At 35.4% G+C, this 27177-nt stretch overlaps 1 protein-coding gene across 1 annotated transcript in view; it reads right to left on the reverse strand.

Annotated features, from left to right (window-relative positions):
- Window positions 1-2597: 2597 nt before the first annotated feature.
- The window catches only part of SEMA3A (semaphorin 3A), a 252291-nt gene continuing 227711 nt past the window's right edge, over window positions 2598-27177 (reverse strand). Inside the window, exons 16-17 of the mRNA XM_082472478.1 lie at window positions 25383-25525; window positions 2598-23999 (exon numbers count right to left, since the gene is read on the reverse strand). Coding sequence (XP_082328604.1) covers window positions 23544-23999; window positions 25383-25525 — 599 coding nt within the window. The 3' untranslated portion in view covers window positions 2598-23543. The remainder of the gene's footprint in view (window positions 24000-25382; window positions 25526-27177) is intronic.

The following is a 27177-nucleotide window of genomic DNA, read 5'->3' on the forward strand; positions in this document are numbered from 1 at the left end:
GGAATCAATTTAAATGGAAGGATTTTAAGGGTCAGTTAGCTGAGAATTTATATTATGATAACTTATGGAGAAGTTTGTTTCGTATTAAAGGATTTCTGTGTGGTATTCCAGTTTAACGTATTCACACATTTTCTGTTTCATTAGAAACACTCAACATTTGTTGAATTAATGAACTATGGTATATATTATAATCAAAACTTAATTATTAATAATGATAAAAGGGAAGGGACATCGTGCAAATAGTGCACTATCAAATAATATAATCAGTTTTAGTACTTGTAATACATTTTTATTCTCCAAGTTACATCTGCCCTTCTGAGTACTTTTGCCACTTCAGTTTGTATATTAAAGCCACATGGAAAAGACTAATTTCTAGCCACAGCTGTGGAACTGCCTGGTTAACCATTATGGCTTTCACATATACACTGACCTATTTCCCATGTTCCAAAGCTATTGCCATCACTAGTCAGGCTGATTCAAATTATTAGCTGAAATCTCTTTTACTCCTTCATATCTTTTGTTTTCAATTGTAAATTGTCAAGTACCATTCTTGAAGGGGAAGAAGGAATAACATGTCTTTATTTCCATCCTTTATGATATATTTAGGTCCAGCTAACCCCACTTATCTAACCACCTACCAGAACATCACTAACTCCTTGCCTTCAGTTTCTGTAACATTTATAACATATTGTGCATAATTTTGTGAACTGACACTTTCTGCCATTTACTATATGCAAGATACCGTGACTCACATATTAAATACATTTTTTAAAATCTTATGGAAACCCGGTAGAACTCTATTGTTATTCTCATTTAGCAAGGATAAGTAGCTTGCTAGTAAATAACAAAGCCACACTGTATCTTTCATTCAGTAAATAGTTACTAAACACTTACTATGTACAAAATACTTTGCTTGGTGCTAAAGAAAATTGTGAGCTACTAGATTCTAAAGATCTACTTGTTTAATGTTTCATTGTCTTTTTTACCTCTAAATATTCAGCACCTAGGACCATGCTTGGCATACATTAGTGCTCATCAAATAGTTACTGAATGAATGAATGAATGAAAGAAATATGTTTTCTTGGAGTGGTGATAAGTGAATCAGGGGTATGGAAGCAGACATCATGTGCAGAAGCTATTCCTTCCCCAGGAATGCCAGCCCAATCCCAAAAGAAGAGAGAATAATTACTTTAAAATCTCCTTTCCATGCTCATTATCTAATTTCATCACTTGGGTTTTTCAGAAAGACTAGATTAACTTGAGATTCCTTCAAATTTTCCCAAAATGCTAGAGGTGGAAGGCAAAAGTCTCAAAATGAGAGGGTTTTGCAACTGCATAACATTTGGGAATTACTGCAGTATGATCTCTAAGAAGCTTTTACTTCATGTAAGGAAACCACACAGGAGTGGGTCTCCAGGGAAGATGGCAGGTGCAGGTTGGCTAAAATCATGGAACTTTTGTTAAGTTTCTATGCTCATCTGGACTCATGTAATGTTACATTCTTCAAGATAATGACACATTGAAATGTCTTTGAATTGAAAAATAAAATGTCAAAAACAAAAGTTGCCAAGAAATTCAGACTGAGACATTTTATCATGTGAAAATAGCTTTTGCAAAATCCCTGGATACTCATATCCTGAGAGGTCTTTTCTTGAAAAGTTGACAGCCTGTTAGTGCCTGTTGGTGCTTTACCCCAGCATGAACCCATTCTCAAGACTGAACTCTTCCTAAGTATGTTTTTAAAAGTGAACACACTTAGCTAAATATAAATTGTGCGTAACATCAGTTACGTGAAGGAAATGAGTAATCTAAACGCCTAGGATCTTTCTACATAAAAACAAAACAATTATTGAGGAGGGATTAATAGGTATGAAGTCATAGAAGCTACTAGTGGGCAAGTTGAAAAAGCAGAAAGTTACCAAACTGAAATATTTATTCCTCAAATTTCAGAAATATGTACACAAAAACATTTTATATGGGTAAATTTGTACAAATATTTAAATTACCGTGGAGAAATACTTATGTTAACTTCATACTCCATAGAGACAGTGATAATTAGTATGAAAAGCAATCTATAATGAGACATGAACTCTAACGTCAAAGCCTTCCACTATTTGTCCATTTCTCTGTATAACGGGGTTAAGAATGCTGAATCTCCCTGAGAGAGCGAAGTTGTTCCAGAATTAGTTCTGAGATTCTTTTTTTAACAATGTGATCTATGAATTGCAGTAGTATGTAAATAACTTGTTTTCTTAATATGTTTGTAGCTTTCTATTATATATTTCAGTATCAACTCTTATCTCAATTATAGGTTGTAATCCCCCCAGAAGTCAGATTTATATCTCGTGTCTATCACATAATAAAGACTTGATAAATATTTTTCAGGTGAATAAATAAGACACTTCAATCTTTTCTGGTCTTTCTGAGTGCAGTGTCAATTCTTCCATAACGTAATATTATTAGTTTTTACATATTGTAAGCTTGTGATAGATATCTGTCATATGCATTTGTTTCTGATTAATAGAGCTCAAAGGTAACATAATCAGAGTATGGTCATGGTATGAATGTATTATAGAAGACAGGATTTTTTTAAAAAGTGGGCTCGGATTATAACCATAATCCAAGAGCCTCAGTATCCACAATTATGAGCAATAATAAAGAGGCCGCTCATGGAAAGAGAAAGTGGAAGTAAAGTCAATTTTGTAGGCAGGCAGAAGAGGCAGTAATCTGGATGAGATTTGGGGCAGAGCCTTCCTGCACCTCAAATACTTCCCTTTTAATATTTAATATTGTCACTGAGATTTTTGCAATTCCCTCACACATAGCATTTATCTTATGTTACTATGCACAACCTGAGAGGTTGAGTCACATTTTCAAATCTTTTTGGAACAGTCCTAGGATATTTGTAGCATATCCTAAGGTGCTTACTTGGTTTACCTTCTTTCCTCTGTAATCAATGGAAGGAGTTTGAAGAAAGATTTGGAGGTCTCCTTTCACCATCTCCTCTAAAAACTACACTCCTAGAAGTGAGGGAGAAGAGTTGCATTTGAGTACTCGCATGTGAGACAGAAGAAAGAGTTTGTCACAAACCTTCATCTTGCCTGAAGTGTGTTTGGGTTTAAATTAAAACTCTTTTAAAAGAGATTATTGAGGAAATTTTTTAAAAAGTCTGGGTAGATGTATTTCTTCTATTGTTCAATTCTATGAAACATACCAGGAACTAGTATATGTCAGCAGTAGCAAGATCGGGGTACTAGAGGATTGGGGATGGCACCAGTGAGTGGCACCAGGGACTGTTGTGGTTTCCCAGGGCGAGTGTCTGGGGCTGGATGTGTGAGTATCCACAAAGATGAGCTCAAAGGAGTTCAGGTAATAGTTTCATAGTCAGCTTGGGCTGAGTGCAGACGGGTGCAGTAGAGGCTTGGAGCTGGGTTGGTTGTAGAAGAGGAGCAGGCACTGACGGTGGGTTGCAGCAGGGGCACCAGTCACAGCTTGATGGACAAGGCTTTATAGGAGGAACCTACGACTGTGAGGTGCTGTATCTCATTTTATTTTTCCAAATGAATTGCCTGTAAATTTGGTGATAAAGGTGGGGCCGTTGAATTTCTCCTCACTGAAGCATACACTCCTAGTGAAAGTGGAGCTATGACCTATTCTATTAGCTAATGGTGTATAAAATGCAAAGATGGGGAAAGTGGGTAGGTGCTTGAGACCTAAACACTGTAGATTCCCAACAAGCAATTTTAGCTTTGAAAATAAGAGTTCTACAAGTTACCTTCTTTAAAATTTGAATAAATAGAGAGGGTTATTAGTCAGTTTAGATATGTTTGAACTGACACACACACACACACACACACAATCACATACACACACACAAGCACATACACACAGCTCTTTAGAACCTAGATAAAACAACCCAAGGCTTGAGAATCTGTATTTCCAGCTAGACAAGCAACTCCCTGAATCAATCCCTTAATCAAGTCGTTTTTCAGATTAACCCCAATTCTAAAATTATCTTCCTGTAGCTTCACTGTAAATTTCCTTTTGAAAATTTAGATTTCCTAAAGGAAAGAAGGTTAAGTTAGCTCCCTATCCACCTTCTTTGCCACTTCTCTTCCTGCTTCCACTTTCTGGTATCTCCTCTGACATCTCACCCACAGGGAGCTCTTGCTTTTGCTTGGGGAGATAGCCTTTTTCTCTGAAAGTGGTCAGAGTCCTCTAACCTTGTCCTATGTGGTCCTCTCTTCAGCCCCAAAGTGGAAAGGATAATGAGCCTCCTGGAAAGTGTAGTTCTTCTAATTTGCCAATACTTCCGACTGATTAAAACCTTGACCACTTTACATAACATTTATACATTATAAGCTACTGGCCACTATTCTGTGGTGATCAGCACCGGAACTGACCAATAAAAAACATGGATGGTTCACTGTACCTGGCCAAGGAAACAACTCCTAAAGGTTCAAGGAAACTGTCACAAATGTAACTTAGGACAACACATTTGCCAAAGTGGCCTGAGACTGGAGTAGGTTATGAGCTATCAATGGAGATTTGGGGTTTTAAATTCTTTAACACTGGGTTTTGCCTAATGACATAGCTGTTGATGCTATATGAGATTTTATCCAAGGGTTACCCTTTTATGCTAAAAATATAAAAATATAACCTGCTATTAATTCATATCAAGAAGCTGATACTCAGCGGTACAAAATGAAATGCTTATGTTTCATGACTCTGGGACTGTAAACTAGCACCTCTTTGGTAGTGACTTCATGTTGTCCTTACAACTGTTCAAAAACTGCTTTGGAAACATTCCTTTACCTCAAATTGCCCCCAGGCTCCCATTCCCATTGCTCCCAATTTATCCTTTTTTCCCCAACAAAAATCTAGAAGTCTGTGTTACACATTAGCAAATCAGCAGTGTTTTAAGATGATTTACAGAGAGCTTAAGAGAAAACTGCACTTTTTAAACTCCATGACTGGAAACTCTCTTGAGCTTTAATTTAAAGTCCCCACTTCCTGAAATCTCATTGACATAAAACATCCAATACTTCAGTCCTAAATGTTTTTTTTTTGGAAGTGATTTTTAATAGGCTCACAAACTGCTGCTAATCAATAAACTGTTTTCATAGAAAAAATAGCATAGAGACTTTCTCTTAAGGACAGACATTCTTTCCTTAAGAATGTATAGATCTGTGACAATGGGTAGTCCAACAAGAAGTTCAAGGGCTGCTTTAAACAGATAGTATCTGCTGCTTTGACATGCAACAGTGAGTGCAACATAAATAATATAATTCTTTCACAATCCTACTAGAATTTGCCAGGAAAGATTACTGGGGTGAATTCAACCTTACAAAAACATTTGTGATTGTACAACTAACGGTAGAGATCAGTAATTTTTGCTGGCAGTGAACTGGCAAAGTTGCTGAAACCTTTGTAAATATCATCTGGTACTTAAACAATGCACACATGGATTTTATTTATGATGCTTTTCAATAACCCTGAACTTTGGGATCAGTTGGTTGTAGTGTAAAAGGCAGTAGTAGACCACCCACGATGAAGTGAAAGATAAATCTTGGAAATATATGGCATGTACACATGCATACACTGTTAAAGCTGGTTATGCTTTTAAGTATTAGCTCTACAAACTACTGGGATTTAATGGCACCAAAATATTCTAAGGAAATAGCCTTTGATTACTATTTTGCTAAATTGTGTATTTAATTTTAAGAAGGCTTTCTGTTGGTAATCTGAGTAGTTCTATTTATAGGAAGTATTTAAATTACTGTATTTTCTTCATAGAATTTAAATACTATAAGATTAATGGGAAAAAATGGTTAAGAAATTCAAGAAGTCACTCATACTGCTGCCAAATTTCAGGAAGCCTAATGCGGAAATATTCCAGGAAAATTTGTACCTTCATTATCCTAGGGAATCTAACGGAAATGAGATGACGATATTATCTATAAAGTATACACTCTCATTGCATTACACTCCCTCTCCTAAGAATGTTACTCAAAAACTAGATAAAACTATTTATACAGTTGAAGTTTTGCATACTCTTTTTTAACCAAAAAACAAAAAAACCCAAAAAACCCCAAACTAAACAAACACAGGGAGCAACACTTTAAAAAATCTGAATAGTAGAAGTATCTTCCAAGTAAGATTCTCCCACCTCCAATCTAGCCTCTGTCATTGATAGGTAAATATTACTTAAAATACAAGTTTCTGTCAATTTCCATCACAGTTATTCTTGAAATATGTAACAGTTTCTCTTAATTAGTGGAATAAGTAATTTTTACCTGATATCCCAGGTCTGAGACATCTTGGTGACTGGTCTCAGGCCCCTGGAGCCCATAGACCCTGGAAGCAGATTAGCCTTCGTAGGACAAAGACAGGATATAAAGCCTGTGTGGAGCCACTGGGCCAGTGAAGTCTTGAGAAATCAGCCATGAAATATAGGAAGAGCGAGCTAAATGTGTGTGCCTGAAAGAGAATGAGATCCAAATCTATAGAAACGAGTCAGAGTACTGCTGATCAAGCACGATCTGGGGATTGAGCTAAAATACTAGTTCGGATTCAGTAGGTCTGGGGAGTGTCTTAGGTATCTGTAGTTTCATAAGCTCCCAGGTGATGCCAATGTTGGTAGTCCACACTTTGACCATGTGTTTTGAGTAGCTGGACTTAGTGAATGATTGACCAAAGTAGACAAGTTAAATACAGATGGATAGCACATAAGACTGGGATCCCCAGAAGGATAAAAAGAGAAAGTAGATAGCAACCCAAGCATTCGCACTGTTAATAAAAGAGATGATACCGGTGTTCCTGTATGCTTTTACTTCCTTTGAAGATCCATGCACTTTCTTCCCTTGCCTTCCCAGCTCCCATTCTCTCTTGCATCACACTCTCACAACATTTGAGATTTCTGTTCCTTATGCTCTTAAAATTTCTTATTTTGGAGCAGTATCTTCCCATCCCTTAATGTTATGTTAAATATGTTAAGTCATCTTGTGGTCAATAAATGAAAGCTGAGCATACAAGGTAAGCGGTGTTGTATTCAGTGCAAGGAATTTAAACATAGCAGGACTGATCAGATACTGAGAAACACAGAGCCTGGAGAGATGTCCAGAGAGTAGACCTAAACTTAAGGCATAAAAGAAACTCTAGACTTGAGGACATGGGGAGGGGGAAGGGTAAGCTGGGATGAAGTGAGAGAGTGGCATGGACATATATACACTACCAAGTGTAAAACAGATAGCTAGTGGGGAGCAGCTGCATAGCACAGGGAGATCAGCTCGGTGCTTTGTGACCACCTAGAGAGGTGGGATAGGGAGGGTGGGAGGGAGAAGCAAGAGGGAGGGGATATGGGGATATATGTACACATATAGCTGACTCACTTTGTTGTACAGCAGAAACTAACACAACATTGTAAAGCAATTATACTCCAATAAAGATGTTAAAAATAAATAAAATAATAAAATAAAATAAAAATAATAAAAAATAAAATACTTGTTTTGCAATTTATACCTCCAAAAAAAAAAAGTCTAGTTGAGTTTTCTCTGAAAATCATCTTCAGTTCTACCATGAATAAATATACTGCCCATTGAGTTTTGAACTTAATGCTCTTTCATTCAGGGACAGTATAAAACACTTTTTTACAGTCCTTATTCTTTTCCCCCTTCCAGCTTGTCTAATATATACAGTAGTCTTTTCTAGGGACCAGCCCAAATGTTCTCTTGAAGTTCATATGAATAGAATAATTCTACTTCAAAGCCTGCACTGTTATTTCATCTCTTTATGCTGTTTTTTATCCATTTCCAAGAGAGAGTTGAAGGAGCACAGTGCTTCAAACAAAAAGCAACTCTTTAAGAAGAATTACCGAACAATTGAACCCGCTCAGTGTCCACACTTCCGGAACTTTTATCCGTTCCTATCAGACCTCGAGGCCAGTCAGATGCTTCTGAGAACTTCACATTAGTGAGCCTCTGGACCACGTCACGGCTTGGTCTTATTTTTGCCTAACAGTTCCTCCATGGCTTTGCCTCCCACAGTACATGTGGTTTACTTCTTATGTTCATCCTTAGCTTGGCAGGGTTTCGAGGTCTCATGTCTCTTTTCACCTCTACTTTCTAAAGGGAGTAATTTTGCACAGATTATTATCTTCGGAGGTGTGAACTATGGTAGTGCTCTTTTTCATGTGTTCTTTAGAGACTATGAGTAAATGCCTGTTCTTGTATTTTAAATTATATCTTACTACAAGAAATATAATTTCTTCTATACAATGTATTTTCTAACTCTGATTCTATTTTTGAAAGTTCTTTATCAGCACATGTGATTGCTCAGACCACATCTCAAGGATTTTTCATATGTAAAGGCACACAGTGCAATATGGTTTATTTATTTGAGCCTATATAAAAAGAATTATTTTGTTTTCTGGAAGAGGGTTCATGAAATAATGTATAGAGAAATGTCTTCTTTCCGAGCTTGAAAATGCTAACTGTGGAAACCGTATATAAAATATATATATATATACAAGTGATTACTTAGTACAGAACAATTGGGTAATTCACCTTTAGAATACATGCTTTGCGATGATGATGGCAGACAGACAGTAGCCCGAAAAATTGGGAATTAAAAGTTGACCTAGATGGAAACTAAGATAAATCTGTTGTATCTTAATTTAATGAGGTTTTACAAGAGGATAAAAGTCAAACACATAAATTATTTATCTTTAATTGGGAGTCCCTTAGAATATCTTTTGCGAATTCTTATTCAAAAAGGCAAGTAGAAAACTGCTCAAATGAATAGTATAAATGAGAGAAATTATTGTTATTGTTACAATTATTACATTAGAATGGAAGAGGGAGAAACTGTAAGTACAAAAAACCAAGACAAGAAGTGGAGGGACGAATGACTAGAGAGGGTGGCAGTAGACATAATCAAGAGTATTTTTTTATTCTTTTATTTAACAAGGAAGAGAGTAATTTTTTTTTTATCATTATCAGGACAGAAATAGAGAAAAGTGAATTAATGTCAGTGTTAGCAGTAAGTGTCATATATCAATGTTATTACCCCAACTTTATGAATAAGCTATCATCTCTTTTATACTGATAAATAAAACTGAGGTATTATCTATTTTATAGATAGGAGCACTGAGGCCTAGGGAAGTACTGATTAAAAAAAAAAAAAAAAAAAGTCCAAAGACACCTACCAAGTAAAGGAGAAGACCTGGCCTCTAAAGCCCCTTGATTGTCTATCTTGCCTTATGAAAAAGGCGTTCCCTGCTCCCTTAGTCAACTCAGATCCTGTCCCCTCCTTCATCTTCTAAAACTTTTGGACATCATAATCTTTCTTTGTTTCTGTACAGCATGGTATCTTAAATAATATTTACAATAACTACTTTTCTTTCTAGAAACACAAGTAATCAGGAATTGTATTTGGCTTAGAACTCTATTTCTATAGCTTTTGGTTGTGTGAATTGGGTAATTATAATAGTTATCTAACCACTCTGTGCCAGAGTTTCTTTATTGATTAAATAGGGATAAAATATAGGGTTTGTGGAGCTGTTGTGTTAATTATATAAAGCAATACAAATAAAGCACTTAGTAAACAAAACAATATGTTATAAACACTTAATATCACTATTGCTAGTACTACTGTATCTATGATGATTACTACTTTTAATATTAGTTATTTCTGATGCTGTATATTCACCAGGTAATAAATTTAATCTGCTTCCTGAACCAAATACAGTCAAATTAATTTCAACAAACATACACTTAGAATCAAAAGTAATGCAAAGAAGAAAATGAGCAATGTTTCTAAAATTGGTAGATGCCAACAATGCAACAGAGAGGTACCATCTTTAGTCAGTATCTAAATTCAAGTAGAATTTATTAAATGGTATGTGGAGATCTGTATTAATTTGTTGACATTTACCAGCAATTCAGATCATTGCATATAAAATATTTGAGGACTTATAAAATTCATTCATTTTTAGAAATTCAAAGGTGCAAACCCCCTAAAAATTGACGTGCAGTGAACAAATCCTAAAGTGGAAAAGATGTTTGATTTTTGACACCAAACTGTCTAAAAAAGTGTAAGCCACTCTGGACTTAGTGATTAACAAAACAATCAAAACATTAAGAACTGGGCTACACAAATAACATGGATTTTTAAAAACTGTGTTTACTTGCCATCTAATTCTTCAGTGAGGTTTACAAAGAGAGGATGGAAGTTGAAACTTCAAAATTACCCAAACTGTGATGACTTGAACACATTTATGAAAACTTTTTGCTTAGGTACTGTATAAATAAACACTGTGTCTCCAAGTATAATGTTTAGATTAAGGGAAATAAAATACATTCTTTTTGTTATAGGAGAAAAAACTTGACAGTATAATATAACGGTGGTGTGGATTTGACGGATTCAAGATGTGACTATTTTTTTAACTTTTTCTTTTTTTGTTTTAAAAAAATAGGAGTCTTTTCCTGTCAAGTATGTGTGCTAACTTCACCTGCATCATTGTTTAGCTGGGAAGTACTCCATCTAGGGCATCCACCGAACAAATACAGGCTTCCTATTTCAATGCTATCTTTGGTGAAGTCTTTTTTGTGAGGTTCCTTGCTAATTAGCTACGCAATGTTGGACCCTGTGACCTAGCAGTCTAGTACTAGATGGGTGAGTTAATGCTGAAGGTAGGTGAAATATAAGATAAAGAGAGGGGCCAACCTGATGAAGCTATCTTCTCTCAGCCATGCCTCTGTGGAATTCCAAATTTCAGCTGACCTGTGGTCACTTGAACTAGCAAAGAGATTATGGCATAAAGATTAATTTGAAGGTGATCATGGGAACACAGGCCAGTGCTATGACTCCAGCTGAGTAAAGACAAAAGAGGTCAACGTTAAGAGGGAAGATAGGTAGGGAGAGCGAAGGGTGGGTAGGGAGTATAAAGAAGCAGAGTGAATGACAACCATGTGTCAGTGATGAGAATATGAGCTACAAATAGAGGACAATAAACCAAAATCCAGTAAAAACCAAACAAATTGCACTATTTTGACTCATAATAGTGGGACATTTTACTTTTCTTTATGAATTCCATGCTCTTTCCATTTGGAATACTTGTTCTCAAAATAAAAGCATTTTTTCACACCTTTCTTCCAATCTCCTTATTCCTTCTGCCCAGACTGACTTCTTTGACTTCATCTTGGCAAATCTGTCTTATATTTCATTTCATAGCTTGTGTCACTTCTTTTCTGAAGCTTTCCATGATCTCTCTCACCAAATTAATTCTTCCCTCCTCTGTGATCCCACAGCACTTTTTAAAAAAAACAAAAATCTGAAGTATATTTGATTTACAATATTGTGTTAGTTTCAGGTGTACAGGAAAGTGATTCAGTTTTATATATATATTTCAGATTCTTTTCCATTATAGGTTATCTCAAAATGTTGAATATAATTCTTTGTGTTATACAGAAAATCCTTGTTGCTTATCAATTTTATATATAGTAGTGTCTATCTGTTAATTCCATACTGCTAATTTATCCCTCTTCCCCCTTCCATTTCCCCTTCGGTAACCGTAAGTTTGTTCTTGAAGTCTGTGAGTCTGTTTCTGTTTGGTAAATAAATTCATTTGTATTATTTTTTAGATTCCACATATAAGTGGTATAATATTTGTCTTTTCTCTGTTTGATTTACTTCACTTAGTACGATAACCTCTAGGTCCATTCATGTTGCTGCAAATGACATTATTTCATTCTTTGTTATGGCTGAGTAATATTCCATTGTGTGTGTGTGTGTGTGTATGTGTATGCCGTATCTTCTTAAACCAATCGTCTGTTGATGGGCACTTGGGTTATTTCCATGTCTTGGCTATTGTAAATAGTGCTGCTATGAACATTGGGGTGCATGTATCTTTTTGAATTAGAGTTTTCATTTTTTCTGGATATATGCCCAGAAGTGGGATTACTGCATTATATAGTAACTCTATTTTTAGTTTTGTAAGGAATCTCCATACTGTTCTCCATAGTGGCTGCACCAATTTACATTCCCACCAACAGTGTAGGAGGGTTCCCTTTTCCCCATACACTCTCCAGCATTTATTATTTGTAGACTTTTTGATAATGGCTATTCTGACCCATGTGAGGTGATACCTCATTGTGGTTTTGATTTGTATTTCTCTAATAATTAGCGATGTTGAGCATCTTTTCATGTGCCTGTTGGCCATCTCTATGTCTTCTTTGGACAAATATCTACTTAGGTCTTCTGCCCATTTTTTGATTGGGTTGTTTGTTTTTCTGATATTGAGTTGTATGAGCTGTTTGTATGTTTTGGCTATTAACTGCTTGTTAGTCACATTGTTTGCAAATATTTTCTTCCATTCCATAGTTTTTTTCATTTTGTTGATGGTTTCCTTTGCTGTGCAAAAGCTATTAAGTATGATTAGGTCCCACCTGTTTATTTTTGCTTTTAATTCTTTTGCCTTGGGAGACTGATCTAAGAAAATATTGCTATAATTTATGTCAGAGAATGTTTTGCTTATGTTCTCTTCTAGGAGTTTTATGGTGTCATGTCTTATATTTAGGTCTTTAAACCATTTTGAGTTTATTTTTGTATACAGTGTGAGGGAGTGTTCTAGAAAAGGAAATAAAAGGTGTCCAAATTGGAAAGGAAGAGGTAAAACTGTCATATGCAGGTGACATGATACTCTATACAGAAAACCTTAAACACCACACACAAAAACTATTAGAATTAATAAATGAATTTAGCAAGGTAGCAGGATACAAGATTAATATACAGAAATCTGTTGCATTTCTTTACACTAACAATTAAATATGAGAAAGAAAAAGTAAAACAATCCCATCTAAAATTCAGGTCAAAAAATAAAATACCTAGGAATAAACCTAACCAAGGAGCTGAAAGACCTATATGCTGAGAACTATAAAACATTGATAATGGAAACCGACGATGATTCAAAGAAATGGAGAGATATCCCATGCTCTTGGATTGGAAGATTAATATTGTTAAAATGGTCATACTACCTTAAGCAATCTACAGATTTAATGTGATCCCTATCAAATTACCCATGACATTTTTCACAGAACTGGAACAAATAATCCTAAAACTTATATGGAACCACAAAAGACTCAGAATTGCAAAAGCAATCCTGAGGAAAACAAACAAAGCTGGAGGCATAACCCTCTCAGACTTCAGACAACACTACAAAGCTACAGTAATCAGAACAGCATGGTATTGGCACAAAAACAGACATGTAGATCAATGCAACAGAATAGAGAGCCCAGGAATAAATCCACACACCTATGATCAATTAATCTTCAAAAAAGGAGGCAAGAATATACAATGGAGAAAAGACAGTCTCTTCAGCAAATGGTGTTGGGAAAGCTGGCCAGCCCCAGAGCACTTTTATTATGAGTTTGCATTTGGCACTCATCACAGTGTAACCTGATTCTTTCTTGCAACAATATAAAGAGATCCTTCCCTGTGTCAGTCATCATGCTAGGCACTGAGGGAAGAGATAAATTAGATACAAACCCTGCCCTCAAGGAGCTAACAGTCTAGAAAAGGTGACAGGGCTGTAAACAAAGAAGTTACACTCTTGTGATAAGTGTGGCAATAAAAATTATATACAAGGCACAGATTTAGTGCAGAGAAGATGGTTAGTTCAATGTAGGAATGGGAGGATCTGGAACGCTTGGCCAGATAAGATGATGCTAAGTGATATTACAATCTGTTTTCTTTATTTCGTTGGGAGCTCTTGAGGACAAGGGTTATGCCACATTCATGTTAGCATCCTCATCACCTACCAGTGCCTAGCACATAGCAGGTAGACAAGACCTATTAGTAGAATTTAATAGAAAGGGTAGGAATCTGGTTCTAAAGAACAAAACGTCTAAAAGCCCAAGTAGGAGAGTTTTGGAGTTGGTGAGCATGTCCACATGCTGGGAGGGTGGTGCACCCCAATTTCACAGAGTCAGAAGCTCCTCTGCTTGGGACCCTTCCTGATCTCTCCCTGTGTACTTCTTTATTATCAGCTGGGTCTTGGTGCTCCAGCTGGGTGTCAGGCCTGTGCTTCTGAGGTGGGAGAGCTGAGTTCAGGACACTGGTCCACTAGAGACCTCCCAGCTCCAGGTAATATCAAACGGCAAAAGCTCTCAAAGAGATCTCTATCTCAATGCTAAGACCCAGCTCCACTCAACGACCAGAAAGCTACAGTGCTGGACACCCTATGCTAAACAACTAGCAAGACAGGAACACAACCCCACCTATTAGCAGAGAGGCTGCCTAAAATCATAATAAGTTCACAGACACCCCAAAACACACCAGCAGATGTGGTCCTGCCCATTAGAAAGACAAGATCCAGCCTCATCCACCAGAACAAAGGCACCAGCCCCCTCCACCAGGAAGCCTACACAACCCACTGAACCAACCTTACCCTCTGGGGGCAGACACCAAAAAGAACAGGAACTATGAACCTGCAGCCTGTGAAAAGGAGACCCCAAACACAGTAAGTTAAGCAAAATGAGACAGAGAAATACACAGCATATGAAGGAGCAAGGTAAAAACCCAGCAGACCAAACAAATGAAGGGGAAATAGGCAGTCTACCTGAAAAGGAATTCAGAGTAATGATAGTAAAGATGATCCAAAATCTTAGAAATAGAATGGAGAATATATAGGAAATGTTTAGCAAGGACCTAGAAGAACTAAAGAGCAAAAAAAAAAAAAAAACGATGAACAACACAATAAATGAAATTAAAAATTCTCTAGAAGGAAACAATAGCAGAATAACTGAGGCAGAAGAACGGATGAGTGACCTGGAAGATAAAATAGTGGAGAAAACTACCACACAGCAGAATAAAGAAAAAAGAATGAAAAGAATTGAGGACAGTCTCAGAGACCTCTGGGACAACATTAAACGCACCAACATTCGAATTATAGGGGTCCCAGAAGAAGAAGAGAAAAATAAAGGGACTGAGAAAATATCTGAAGAGATTATAGTTGAAAACTTCCCTAATATGGGAAAGGAAATAGTCAATCAAGTCTAGGAAGCACAAAAGTCCCATACAGGATAAATCCAAGGAGAAACATGCCAAGACATATTAATCAAACTATCAAAAATTAAATACAAAGAAAAAGTATTAAAAGCAGCAAGGGAAAAGCAACAAATAACACACAAGGGAATCCCCATAAGGTTAACAGCTGATCTGTCAGCAGAAACTCTGCAAGCCAGAAGGGAGTGGCAGGACATATTTAAAGTGATGAAAGGGAAAAGCCTACAAACAAGATTACTTTACCCAGCAAGCATCCCTTTCAGACTCGACGGAGAAATTAAAACCTTTATAGACAAGCAAAAGCTAAGAGAATTCAGCACCACCAAACCAGCTCTACAACAAATGCTAAAGGAACTTCTCTAGGCAGGAAACACAAGAGAAGGAAAAGGCTTACAATAACAAACCAAAAACAATTAAGAAAATGGTAATAGGAACATACATATCGATAACTACCTTAAATGTAAATGGATTAAATGCTCCAACCAAAAGACACAGACTGGCTGAATGGATACAAAAACAAGACCTGTATATATGCTGCCTACAAGAGACCCTCTTCAGACCTAGGGACACATACAAACTAAAAGTGAGGGGATGGAAAAAGATATTCCATGCAAATGGAAATCAAAAGAAAGCTGGAGTAGCAATTCTCATATCAGACAAAATAGACTTTAAAATACAGACTATTACAAGAGACAAAGAAGGACACTACATAATGATCAAGGGATCAATCCAAAAAGAAGATATAAGCATTCTAAATATTTATGCACCCGACACAGGAGCACCTCAATACATCAGGCAAATGCGAACAGCCATAAAAGGGGAAATTGACAGAAACACAATCATAGTAGGGGACTTTAACACCCCACTTTCACCAATGGACAGATCATCCAAAATGAAAATAAATAAGGAAACACAAGCTTTAAATGATACATTAAAGAAGATGGACTTAATTGATATTTATAGGACATTCCATCCAAAAACAACAGAATACACATTCTTCTCAAGTGCTCATGGAACATTCTCCAGGATAGATATCTTGGGTCACAAATCAAGCCTTGGTAAATTTAAGAAAATTGAAATCGTATCAAGTATCTTTTCTGACCACAATGCTATGAGATTAGATATCAATTACAGGAAAAAAATCTGTAAAAAATACAAACACGTGGAGGCTAAACAATACATTACTAAATAACCAAGAGATCACTGAAGAAATAAAAGAGGAAATCAAAAAAATACCTAGAAAAAAATGACAATGAAAACACGACAACCGAAAACCTATGGGATATAACAAAAGCAGTTCTAAGAGGGAAGTTTATAGCAATACAATCCTACCTCAAGAATCATCTCAAATAAACAACCTAACCTTACAGCTAAAGCAATTAGAGAAAGAAGAACAAAAAAACCCCAAAGTTAGCAGAAGGAAAGAAATCATAAAGATCAGATCAGAAATAAATGAAAAAGAAATGAAGGAAACAATAGCAAAGATCAATCAAACTAAAAGCTGGTTCTTTGAGAAGATAAACAAAATTGATAAACCATTAGCCAGACTCATCAAGAAAAAAAGGGAGAAGACTCAAATCAATAGAATTAGAAATGAAAAAGCAGAAGTAACAACTGACACTGCAGAAATACAAAGGATCATGAGAGATTACTACAAGCAACTGTATGCCAACAAAATGGACAACCTGGAAGAAATCGACAAATTCTAATAAAAGCACAACCTTCCAAGACTGAACCAGGAAGAAATAGAAAGTATAAACAGACCAATCCCAAGCACTGAAATTGAGACTGTGATTAAAAATCTTCCAACAAACAAAAGCTCAGGACCAGATGGCTTCACAGGTGAATTCTATCAAACATTTAGAGAGGAGCTAACACCTATCTTCTCAAACTCTTCCAAAATATACCAAAGGGAGGAACAATCCCAAACTCATTCTACGAGGCCACCATCATCCTGATACCAAAACCAGACAAAGATGTCACAAAAAAGGAAAACTACAGACCAATATCACAGAGGAACATAGACGCAAAAATATTCAACAAAATACTAGCAAACAGAATCCAACAGCACATTAAAAGGATCATACACCATAATCAAGTGGGGGTTATCCTAGGAATGCAAGGATTCTTCAATATACGCAAATCAATCAATGTGATACCCCATATTAACAAACTGAAGGATAAAAACCATATGATCATCTCAATAGATGCAGAAAAAGCTTTTGACAAAATTCAACACCCATTTATTATAAAAACTCTCCAGAAAGTGGGCATAGAGAGAACCTACCTCAACATAATAAAGACCATATACAACAAACCCAAAGCAAACATCATTCTCAATGGTGAAAAAATGAAATCATTTCCTCTAAGATCAGGAACAAGACAAGGTTGCCCACTCTCACCACTATTATTCAACATAGTTTTGGAGGTCCTAGCCATGGCGATCAGAGAAGAAAAAGAAATAAAAGAAATACAAACTGGAAAAGAAGAAGTAAAGCTGTCATTGTTTGCAGATGACATGATCCTACACATAGAGAATCCTAAAGATGCTACCAGAAAACTACTAGAGCTAATCAATGAATCTGGTAGTAGGATACAAAATTAATGCACAGAAATCTCTTGCATTCCTATATACTAATATTGAAAAATCTGAAAGAGAAATTAAGGAAACACTCCCACTTACCACTGCAACAAAAAGAATAAATACCTAGGAATAAACTTACCTAAGGAGACAAAAGACCTGTATGCAGAAAACTGTAAGACACTGATTAAAGAAATTAAAGATGATACAAACAGATGGAGAGACATACCACGTTCTTGGATTGGAAGAATGAACATTGTGAAAATGACTATTCTACCCAAAGCAATCTACTGATTCAATGCAATCTCTATCAAACTACCAATGGCATTTTTCACAGAAGTAGAACAAAAAATCTTAAAATTTCTATGGAGACACAGAAGACCCCGAATAGCCAAAGCAATCTTGAGAAAGCAAAACGGAGCTGGAGGAATCAGGCTCCCAGCCTTCAGACTATACTACAAAGCTACAGTAATCAAGACAATATGGTTCTGGCACAAAAACAGAAATATAGATCAATGCAACAGGATGGAAAGCCCAGAGATAAACACACACACATATGGTCACCTTATTTTTGATAAAGGAGGCAAGAATATACAATGGAGAAAAGACAGCCTCTTAAACAAATGGTGCTGGGAAAACTTGACAGCTATATGTAAAAGAATGAAATTAGAACACTCCCTAACACCATACACAAAAATAAAATCAAAATGGATTAAAGACCTAAGTGTAAGGCCAGACACTATAAAACTCCTAGAGGAAAACATAGGCAGAACACTATGGCATCAATCACAGCAAGATCCTTTTGGAGCCACCTCTTAGAATAATGGAAACAAAAACAAAAATAGACAAATGGGACCTAAAGAAACTTAAAAGATTTTGCACAGCAAAGGAAACCATAAACAAGACAAAAAGACAACCCTCAGAATGGGAGAAAATATTTGCAAACGAAGCAACTGACAAAGGATTAATCTCCAAAATTTACAAGCAGCTCATGTAGCTCATACATACCAGGAAACCAAACAACCCAATCCAAAAATGGGCAGAAGACCTAAATAGACATTTCTCCAAAGAAGATATACAGATTGCCAACAAACACATGAAAGGATGCTCAACATCACTAACAATTAGAGAAATGCAAATCAAAACTACAATGAGGTATCACCTCATACCAGTCAGAATGGCCATTATCAAAAAATCTACAAACAATAAATGCTGGAGAGGGTGTGGAGAAAAGGGAACCCTCTTGCACTGTTGGTGGGAATGTAAGTTGATCCAGCCACTATGGAGAACAGCATGGAGGTTCCTTAAAAAACCTAAAAATAGAACTACCATACGACCCAGCATCCCACTACTGGGCATATACCCTGAGAAAACCATAATTCAAAAAGAGGCATGTACCACAATGTTCATTGCAGCTCTATTTACAATAGCCATGACATGGAAGCAACCTAAGTGCCCATCGACAGATGTGGCACATATATACAATGGAATATTACTCAGCCATAAAAAGAAACAAAATTGAGTTATTTGTAGTGAGGTGGATGGACCTAGAGTCTGTCATACAGAGTGAAGTAAGTCAGAAAGAGAAAAACAAATATCGTATGGTAACACAAATATATGGAATCTAAAAAAAAAAAAAAAAAAGGTTCTGAAGAACCTAGGAGCAGGACAGGAATAAAGACGCAGCCGTAGAGAATGGCCTTGAGGACATAGGGAGGGGGAAGGGTAAGCTGGGATGAAGTGAGAGAGTGGCATGGACATATATACACTGCCAAATGTAAAACAGATAGCTAGTGGGAAGCAGCTGCATAGAACAGGGAGATCAGCTCAGTGCTTTGTGACCACCTAGAGGGGTGGGATAGGGAGGGTGGGAGGGATATGCAACCAGGAGGAGATATGGAGATATATGTATATGTATAACTGATTCACTTTGTTATAAAGAAGAAAGTAACACACCATTGTAAAGCAATTATACTCCAAAAAAGATGTTAAAAAATAAGATAAAAGCCCAAATCCTTTATATTCAAAATCCTTTTTTTTTTTTTTTTTTTTTTAGTTTAGTTTGATTTGGTACCTCTGCCTCTGCCTGTGTGTGCTTGCATGTTTGAAATGAAAACCAAGCTGTCTTCTCTGGTCAGGTTGACTGTGAAAATGGCCATACTATATGAGGCACGATTTCTGTGGCTTCTTTCTCTCTTTCATGTATAGGTCCTCTTAGTATATTAACTTTAAAAAGTATGTTTCTTTAATTAATTACTATAAAAATCGTTACAAATCAAACTAATAGGATTTTGCAGACTTTTTGAAAAATGTTTTCTTCTTTATGGAAACATGTATTTTGCAAACATTAACACTGACTTTAAATAATTATTTCAAACAAAATTAAAATAAGAAGCATGGATGTCTTTGGCATTAGGCCAACTTATCTCTAACACATTATAACATTGATGTTGAATCCTATTTGTTAAGTGTCTTTGAAGCCATGAAACCTGACAGATTTCCATTAAAGTGAACACAGATTGTGTTTAAAAAATGAATTCATAAAACAAAGATTTCAAAATGTTATACTAATCACTCTATATTAATAAAATGCTTGCTTATGACCTTCAGGATAGGCAATTTCAATAACAATTATCAGGCATCTTTGTAGATCCAGAATGAAACCAAACTGATTATGATAATGACACATTATAGAATTTCATCCCCATATTTGCTTTTTAAGTATGGCATAAAATAACAGTATTTAATTTAAAGGGCATTAAATTCACATCATCTCCATAAGTATAGAGCTCAGTTTACAGATGACTACAATGAAGAAATCTGCTAGCAACCTGACTTTGGTTCTCAACCTTTGCTAAACTTATGTTCCTTGACACTATATGCTACATGGAATAGTAAAGACATCTGAATTCAAATATTTTGAAGAAATGTGTATTTAGCAACTGAATACATGCTAAAAGGAATAATTTACAGCAGCAGTTTCATTACATTTTTCTCTCCAGTTTTCTAGTTCCCATCTGAAATGCAATGATAAATACAGATATGGAACATATTTACTACCTGGCAAAAAACATGCTGATTGAATGGGCACATAGCTTCTGTCCTTAAATAGCACATAAGCCACCTTGTTACCTATGTGGGAAAATCTTGCATTTTAGGATGATGTTGAACACACTGAAATGGAGTACCTATAAAAAGTTGCATTTTACACTGTCCTTCCTCTTCTTTTCAAAATTATTTACATCTCTTTTGCCTAATGTGTAGGTAGCAAAAATATTAAACACATACCACTGAAAATCACTAAATAATACATAAAATGTTGCAGTAAGTGTACATTTACATTTTGCGTTTGATTTCAACTGGGCCATAATTTCTCTGCTGTGCTGTACCTTTTTCCTATTTTAAGATTGCTGTAATAATCTGTTCAAGATCACATTAGTCTCTTAACAAAGTTTCAACTCTGATGATACGTGCATAAGTCAAAGTCTATTGAAACTGAATTAAATGGGACACTAATTACTTTTTGTGCAAACTGCCCACCTCAATACACACTGGCAGAAGATTATGACTGTAATAAGACTTATTTACCTGCATGTTATATCTATAATTTTCTTCGAAAACTTAGCCCTGATGATTTATAATGACATGTCAGTGGATTTGTTTTTGCTTCTGTTAGTTGAAATCTACACATTCTTTCTGTGGGTATTTCATAATGCTAAACAAAATGCATTCAGATATTGGAAGGCATCCCTGAAGTTGTACAATCTCTACCCCTTCATATCCTTTATTTTTGAGGACTAATAAGAAATAAGATACTTCTGTTATTGCAAATAAATTTGTTTCAGCTGCAAATTTAGAATAAAATGCAACACTGAATTTTAGTACAGTTAAGATACTCTGAAAAATTTTTAAATGACCTATTTTTGGAGTACTCTTGGTTCTTTGATTTATATCTCAAACATTTTTTTTTTCCTCTACAGGAGTCTGTCCTTCAAATAATTTAAAATTCAGCTACCATTTGAGGATGTACTTCTAAAAGTAACACTGTATTAATCATTGGAGCCTAAAATTGAATGTAGAATATTTTTAGGCTCCCATTTGAAACAAATGTCAAAAAATCATTTATTCAAAGTAATCTTTAAAACTGAAACATGAGCTTCCATCTGTGAAATATTTCAGCTGATAGAGAATTTTAAAAAAATTCACTGTAGTCTGAGGTGAGAAATTAATGCTGAGTTAATTAGAATCCCAAGACAGCTAGAGTTAGAATTTCAATGTTGCTTTCATTAATTAGCAATAAGATGTTTCCTTTGCATTTTTGTGCATGACGAAGGACCCAGAGAGGAATTCTTGGAAAGATGAGTGCAGTGCAAAAGAAACTGCATTGCAATGCTGAAGGTCTTATACATCTTGAAGTCAATGATTCTCAAAGAATCATCTTAGGACAATGAAGCAGGCAAGCCCTTAATTAATAATCTTTTATCTTATTTTATAAGTTGTTGCAGGAGACAAAGAGCTTTACATGTTTTAAGTGTGAGCCATGTCCTGGAAAATAGTTTGTATAAAAGTCACTCCCATGACCTGAAAAGAGTCATGTGTTCTTTAGACAGATTATTGTCTTAAACAAGGTGAGATAAGAGGCAGCTGATAAAAATGTAAACAGAGTTGGCAAATTTGCTTTTAGGAGGTTGTTCTGAATATTACTGATCTCCCTCTTCTCAAAAAAATTAAGTGACAGATAAAATTCCAAATGGAGTCATGAGAGAGAGTTTTTATGTCTCAGATATCAGGCAGGAATTCAAGCGCAGAATTAAGACATTTTCTATTAACATTAAATTATACCAACCAATGCTTACTATTTGCATGAAATATGCAGTTCCTTTTCTCTTTGTTGATCCATTAGGTACAAGAAAATGCATTTACAAATCTATTTCTTTCTTCTCTTTTTTTTTCCGGTTAAATGCTCTGTTTTTCTAAGAACATTATGCAGGTTTTAATTAATTTAGATAATATTTGAAGAAGGGGAAGTGTTTTTTTTTTTTAATTCCTCAGAGAAATAAAGCATAATTTATATCCAGATTTTAGGAATTAGTTGTTAATGATGTATATGTGTTTCTAGGACAATATTGGTTATTCCTCTTGCAAAACTTTTTAAAAAAAGCAGCACACAACTGGAGTTTTTAAAAACAAAAACTACATAGCACAATAATTGTAAGACAAAAACCTACTCTAGCTTAGAAAAGAGCTAATTTTTTCTGCATATTTGTCATGGTACATTTAAATTATAGTTTTAATAAAATACATCTTTAGATCAAAGCTGGAAGAAGACATCAGTAGTAGATCAGTGTATTCCATTTTTCTTCTGGATGATGGATGGTTTATGTTTTTCATATTTCCACAGACCGTTTAATTCAGTATCATTTTACTCCTCCAGTACATATAAACACGAGTGCTGGTAGACAAAAAATATCCTTGAATCCAACAGTGTTTTGGAATATTCATCAGCTTAGTAAATCCATGCAGTTTAAAACTTCTAGTTCAATAAAATGGCTTTGCTGATGCAGTTTTTCTTCTTTAGATGGCAACATGGCAAATGACATTTTTATTTCTCAGGCAAAGAAGAAAGCGAAACCTGTATAGTGAAATCTCATAGGAAACATTAAGTCACTAGCGTGAACATCTGCGTTCACCTGACCTCTATTAAGTGTTGGTATTAGGAAGAAAGCCTGTTAGTAATGTTACTCATGGACTTAATTTATAATTGGTGGAACTCAGTTGCACTTCCCACCATTGTAAACATCCACATAATGCCATGAAAAAAGTTCATGTATATTGCATTTTTTCCTGTTATTGTCTAGGCAAGTTTCTACTTGTTTGAGGTTTCTAGAGGTAATGCAGCTCAGACACTCCTGGGTGCCCTCTCAAATTCGTGGGTCCTCCTGTTTCTACCTTTCTTATTTTCCTGTAAGTGCTTCCATTTGTTACTGTTCCCTTGGGTATGTCCTGGCCTTTGCCGACGCTGTTTTCGGTCCCTTTTCCAAACTTGTTCACAGAACTCATCCATTGTGTTCAGGTTGGGGTGGTTGATGAGTTGCATGAAGTCTCTGTACCAGACCTTCTGGCTAGGTGTCATGCTGTTGGAAATTTCTTTGGTCTTAGAGCCATCTCCATCATCATCTTTATGAAGAAGTTCTTCCAAATGCTCTGTGTCAATGACTTCCAGGGTCACTTTAAGAAGAGTTTGCATGAATCCGTGTTCCACGGCATGACAGAGGTAATTGCCTGAATCCTTCCGCTGCAGACTACGCAATAGAAGGCCTTGTTCGGTCCTGATGATATGATCATCCACTCTGATCTAGCAAAAGAAAAGATGTAGTAAAATCATACATATTTACAAGAAATACAGGCTCCAAAACTCTGTCTCAGCAAAAATTTAGACTGTGTACTGAGACACATTTTAATAGTTAATAAAACTTCTAGTTTAAGAGAAATGACAGCATTTTCCTATCAGGGAAAAGAGTTATAAATTTCTTCCAATTGTTTTTAAGAAGTATTGCAAAATATTGGTTGTCTATTGTCTTAATAGAATTTTTCATAATAATTTAAAGTAATCAAGATAATGGGATGGAAGGACAAAGATATACTTTATAAATTTGAAATAAGGTATATAAATATAAGAGAAAGTTAACACTGAATATTGGAATTGGAAATACAGAAACATGATACTAGAAAACAATGCAGCATTAGAATAAATTTATAATAAGGTTTGAAAAAATAGAATAAGTTCAGCAGTTGAGCAACCAGAAAAAACATGGGGTTGCATGCTTACTTATTTATTCAATTTCCTAAGTCTTAGATGTGACATGAAGATAGGCTATTTAATATGTCTGACCTCACTTTTATTTTGAATACAGTTTACAAAAGAGATCTCTGAAAGCCAAAGCTGGTAATATATAAAATCAACCTTAACATTTATATGATGTGATTACATGTTTAAAGACTGCTTCAACTGTCAAAAGAGATAATGGAAGGACTTTTACTTCTACATTCAGATTATGTTTGTAAAATTGTCTGCACATTGTACATTCACAAATCACCTACATACTATGGTTACCCTATTTAATGCTTTTTAAAAAGTTTTAAAGGCTCAGAGTACTCACTGAGATTTTCTATGTATATATTTTTTTTAATTTTACAGAGGAATAAATGGATCCATTGAGGAGGAAGATTTGTGTGAAACTACATGCACAGTTCACATCAGAGTTCATAATTGGACCTCAGATCCTTTATCCAAAATCTACTACTCCTTTCCCTTAACTGCCCCTTCCCATTTGAGGAGGAAGTTAATGGAGAAAGGAAAACATGTTTGGATAGCAGGATTAATTGAACAAAAATTAAAATTAGTAGAAGGATTAGATTTTTTTTTTTGTATACAAATGTAGATAACATAATTGTTTTGTAGATAACTCAAGGAAGAAAGAAGAAGTCTCTAAAATATATCCCCAAACAGCTTCTGAGACAAAACTCTTACCAGTTCACCTTTGTTTCTCTAACTCCTAGCACAAAGCCTGTCATAAAATCAGCCTTCAATTAATACTTGTTTAATGAATGAGTATTGGTATGTTAAGAAAAGAATAAACATTCACAGTACTTTTTTTCCCCTCTCAAGTCAACCATGCTGGGGTCACTTAACGGCATATGTCATATAGAATTAATCCAGTCAGTTTCTTTCCTATACCTCTTCTTTTCGCTCTTCATTTCGCCTCTGGAATTGCCAATAGACCAGAGCTCGCTGTGATTTTGGACTGCATTCCAGGAACGTGCTACTATTTTCTACTCCATAGATGATTCTTTCTTCAAAGCTGTGGCCATGGTGATTATCTGGCCAATGATGAGGAAATGAAATGAGAAAATGTTAGAGAAGTAAACTCAGCTTTCCAAAGTATTTATTCAGAAATTCAGGAGATGAATTTGTTGCCAAGTTGGAAGTCTTTTCCAATTTGATTGAAGATGGCAGAAATGACAAGGTTTCAGAATTCAAGTGTCTACCTAAATAGACTAATTATTTCGGTATGGGTTATATAAAGCATATACAGAGATTTGTCTACCAGAAAATAGCATTACATTAACAAAATCAGTCATGTGTGCAGTATAACTATACATTTATATGCCATGATAATACTCTCCAAGATATTATTTTCATTGTAAAACTCTATGCCCTGACTAATGGTGCCAGTGAATTTCTGCCACAATTCTCCAGCAGAAAAGTTATTCGATTGGGTTTTTGGAAATAAGAGTCCATTTCTGAGAACTTAATTTTGCCTTTTTGTGTTTGTTTTTCATCTGTAAAATCAAATTTACCAGCCAGGAATATTTATCTAGTATTTTACAGAAGGTAGAGTTCAGGAAGTTTATACTCCCCACCAATAACCCTTAAATAATCTACAAGTTTGATCTGAAGATCAATTGGTGTGAAATGTTTGGGATGGTCCAGAAGAAAGATGCACAATTATAATGCAATGTGGTTTCAACTGTCCTTATTTTAAAATGACACATCTTTTATTATTTTCAAGAATTAGGCTAAAGAATATGGCAAAAGTATATAATAAAATGCAGCAATAAGAAATCCTGTTTCCTGATTAAGTTCCTATTATTTTACCCTTTATGTAACCTCCTTCAACGTGGTAAATGAAACACAGTTAAGATCAAAAGCACAACACGGGGCGTCTAGGTAAAACTCATTTAGAGAAAAAAACTCATCTTGTTTAATCCTGTTTCCATTATGACATCCTGTACAATCTGGAACTCATTAAATTAATTTAGAAAATAATAAATATATTTTCACATGCATAGAGGGCTGACAGTGTAGACAGATGAAAAATTTTTGCTTTCTTCTTCAAACTCAGCTAGATTTTTAATTAAAAAAATGTTTCCCCCTTTTTCTGCATCACTTTGACAGTTTTACTCTTGTTATAACTATCTGAGTACTTCTGTCTGTCATAGACAGTATGATTTGCTCTAAGTTTAAAGCTTTCCAAAATCCTGCTTCCATCCAATTCCCGTACACAGCCTATGGCCATCATCTCCTATTCTCACCCTACCTATAGTCAACCGTCTGCCTGTATTTGCTATCTCCAGGGATGTCAATCCCAGTGCTTTTTCTTTTATTGTTCTAGGTGTGAAACAAAACTCTTCTAATATTGGGAAGTATCTATCTCTTCTTATTTGAAAGATCAATCCCCTAGAAATAATAAAAAACAGGAAATGACTGAAATGTAAAGAAACAATATTTAACTGATTCCAAGTCACAGTTTATTTCATGTTGGAGATATGTATATCTGTGTGTCAATATATACATGCACTATGGTAGTGTTTTTCTTTTCCCTCTGAAATTATTAGTATATCTTTGATTGAACAGATATGGCACATGTTGCTGTGCTAGTTTGCAAGACATCTGCTTCCTTGGATAGAGATGAATTGAGTGTCTATGTCCAACACGAGCTGGAAGATCTGTGATTCAGGAGCTATCATGA

The sequence above is a fragment of the Balaenoptera physalus genome, assembly GCF_965194825.1.
Source record: "Balaenoptera physalus genome assembly, chromosome: 8".
Taxonomy (NCBI): Eukaryota; Metazoa; Chordata; class Mammalia; order Artiodactyla; family Balaenopteridae; genus Balaenoptera; species Balaenoptera physalus.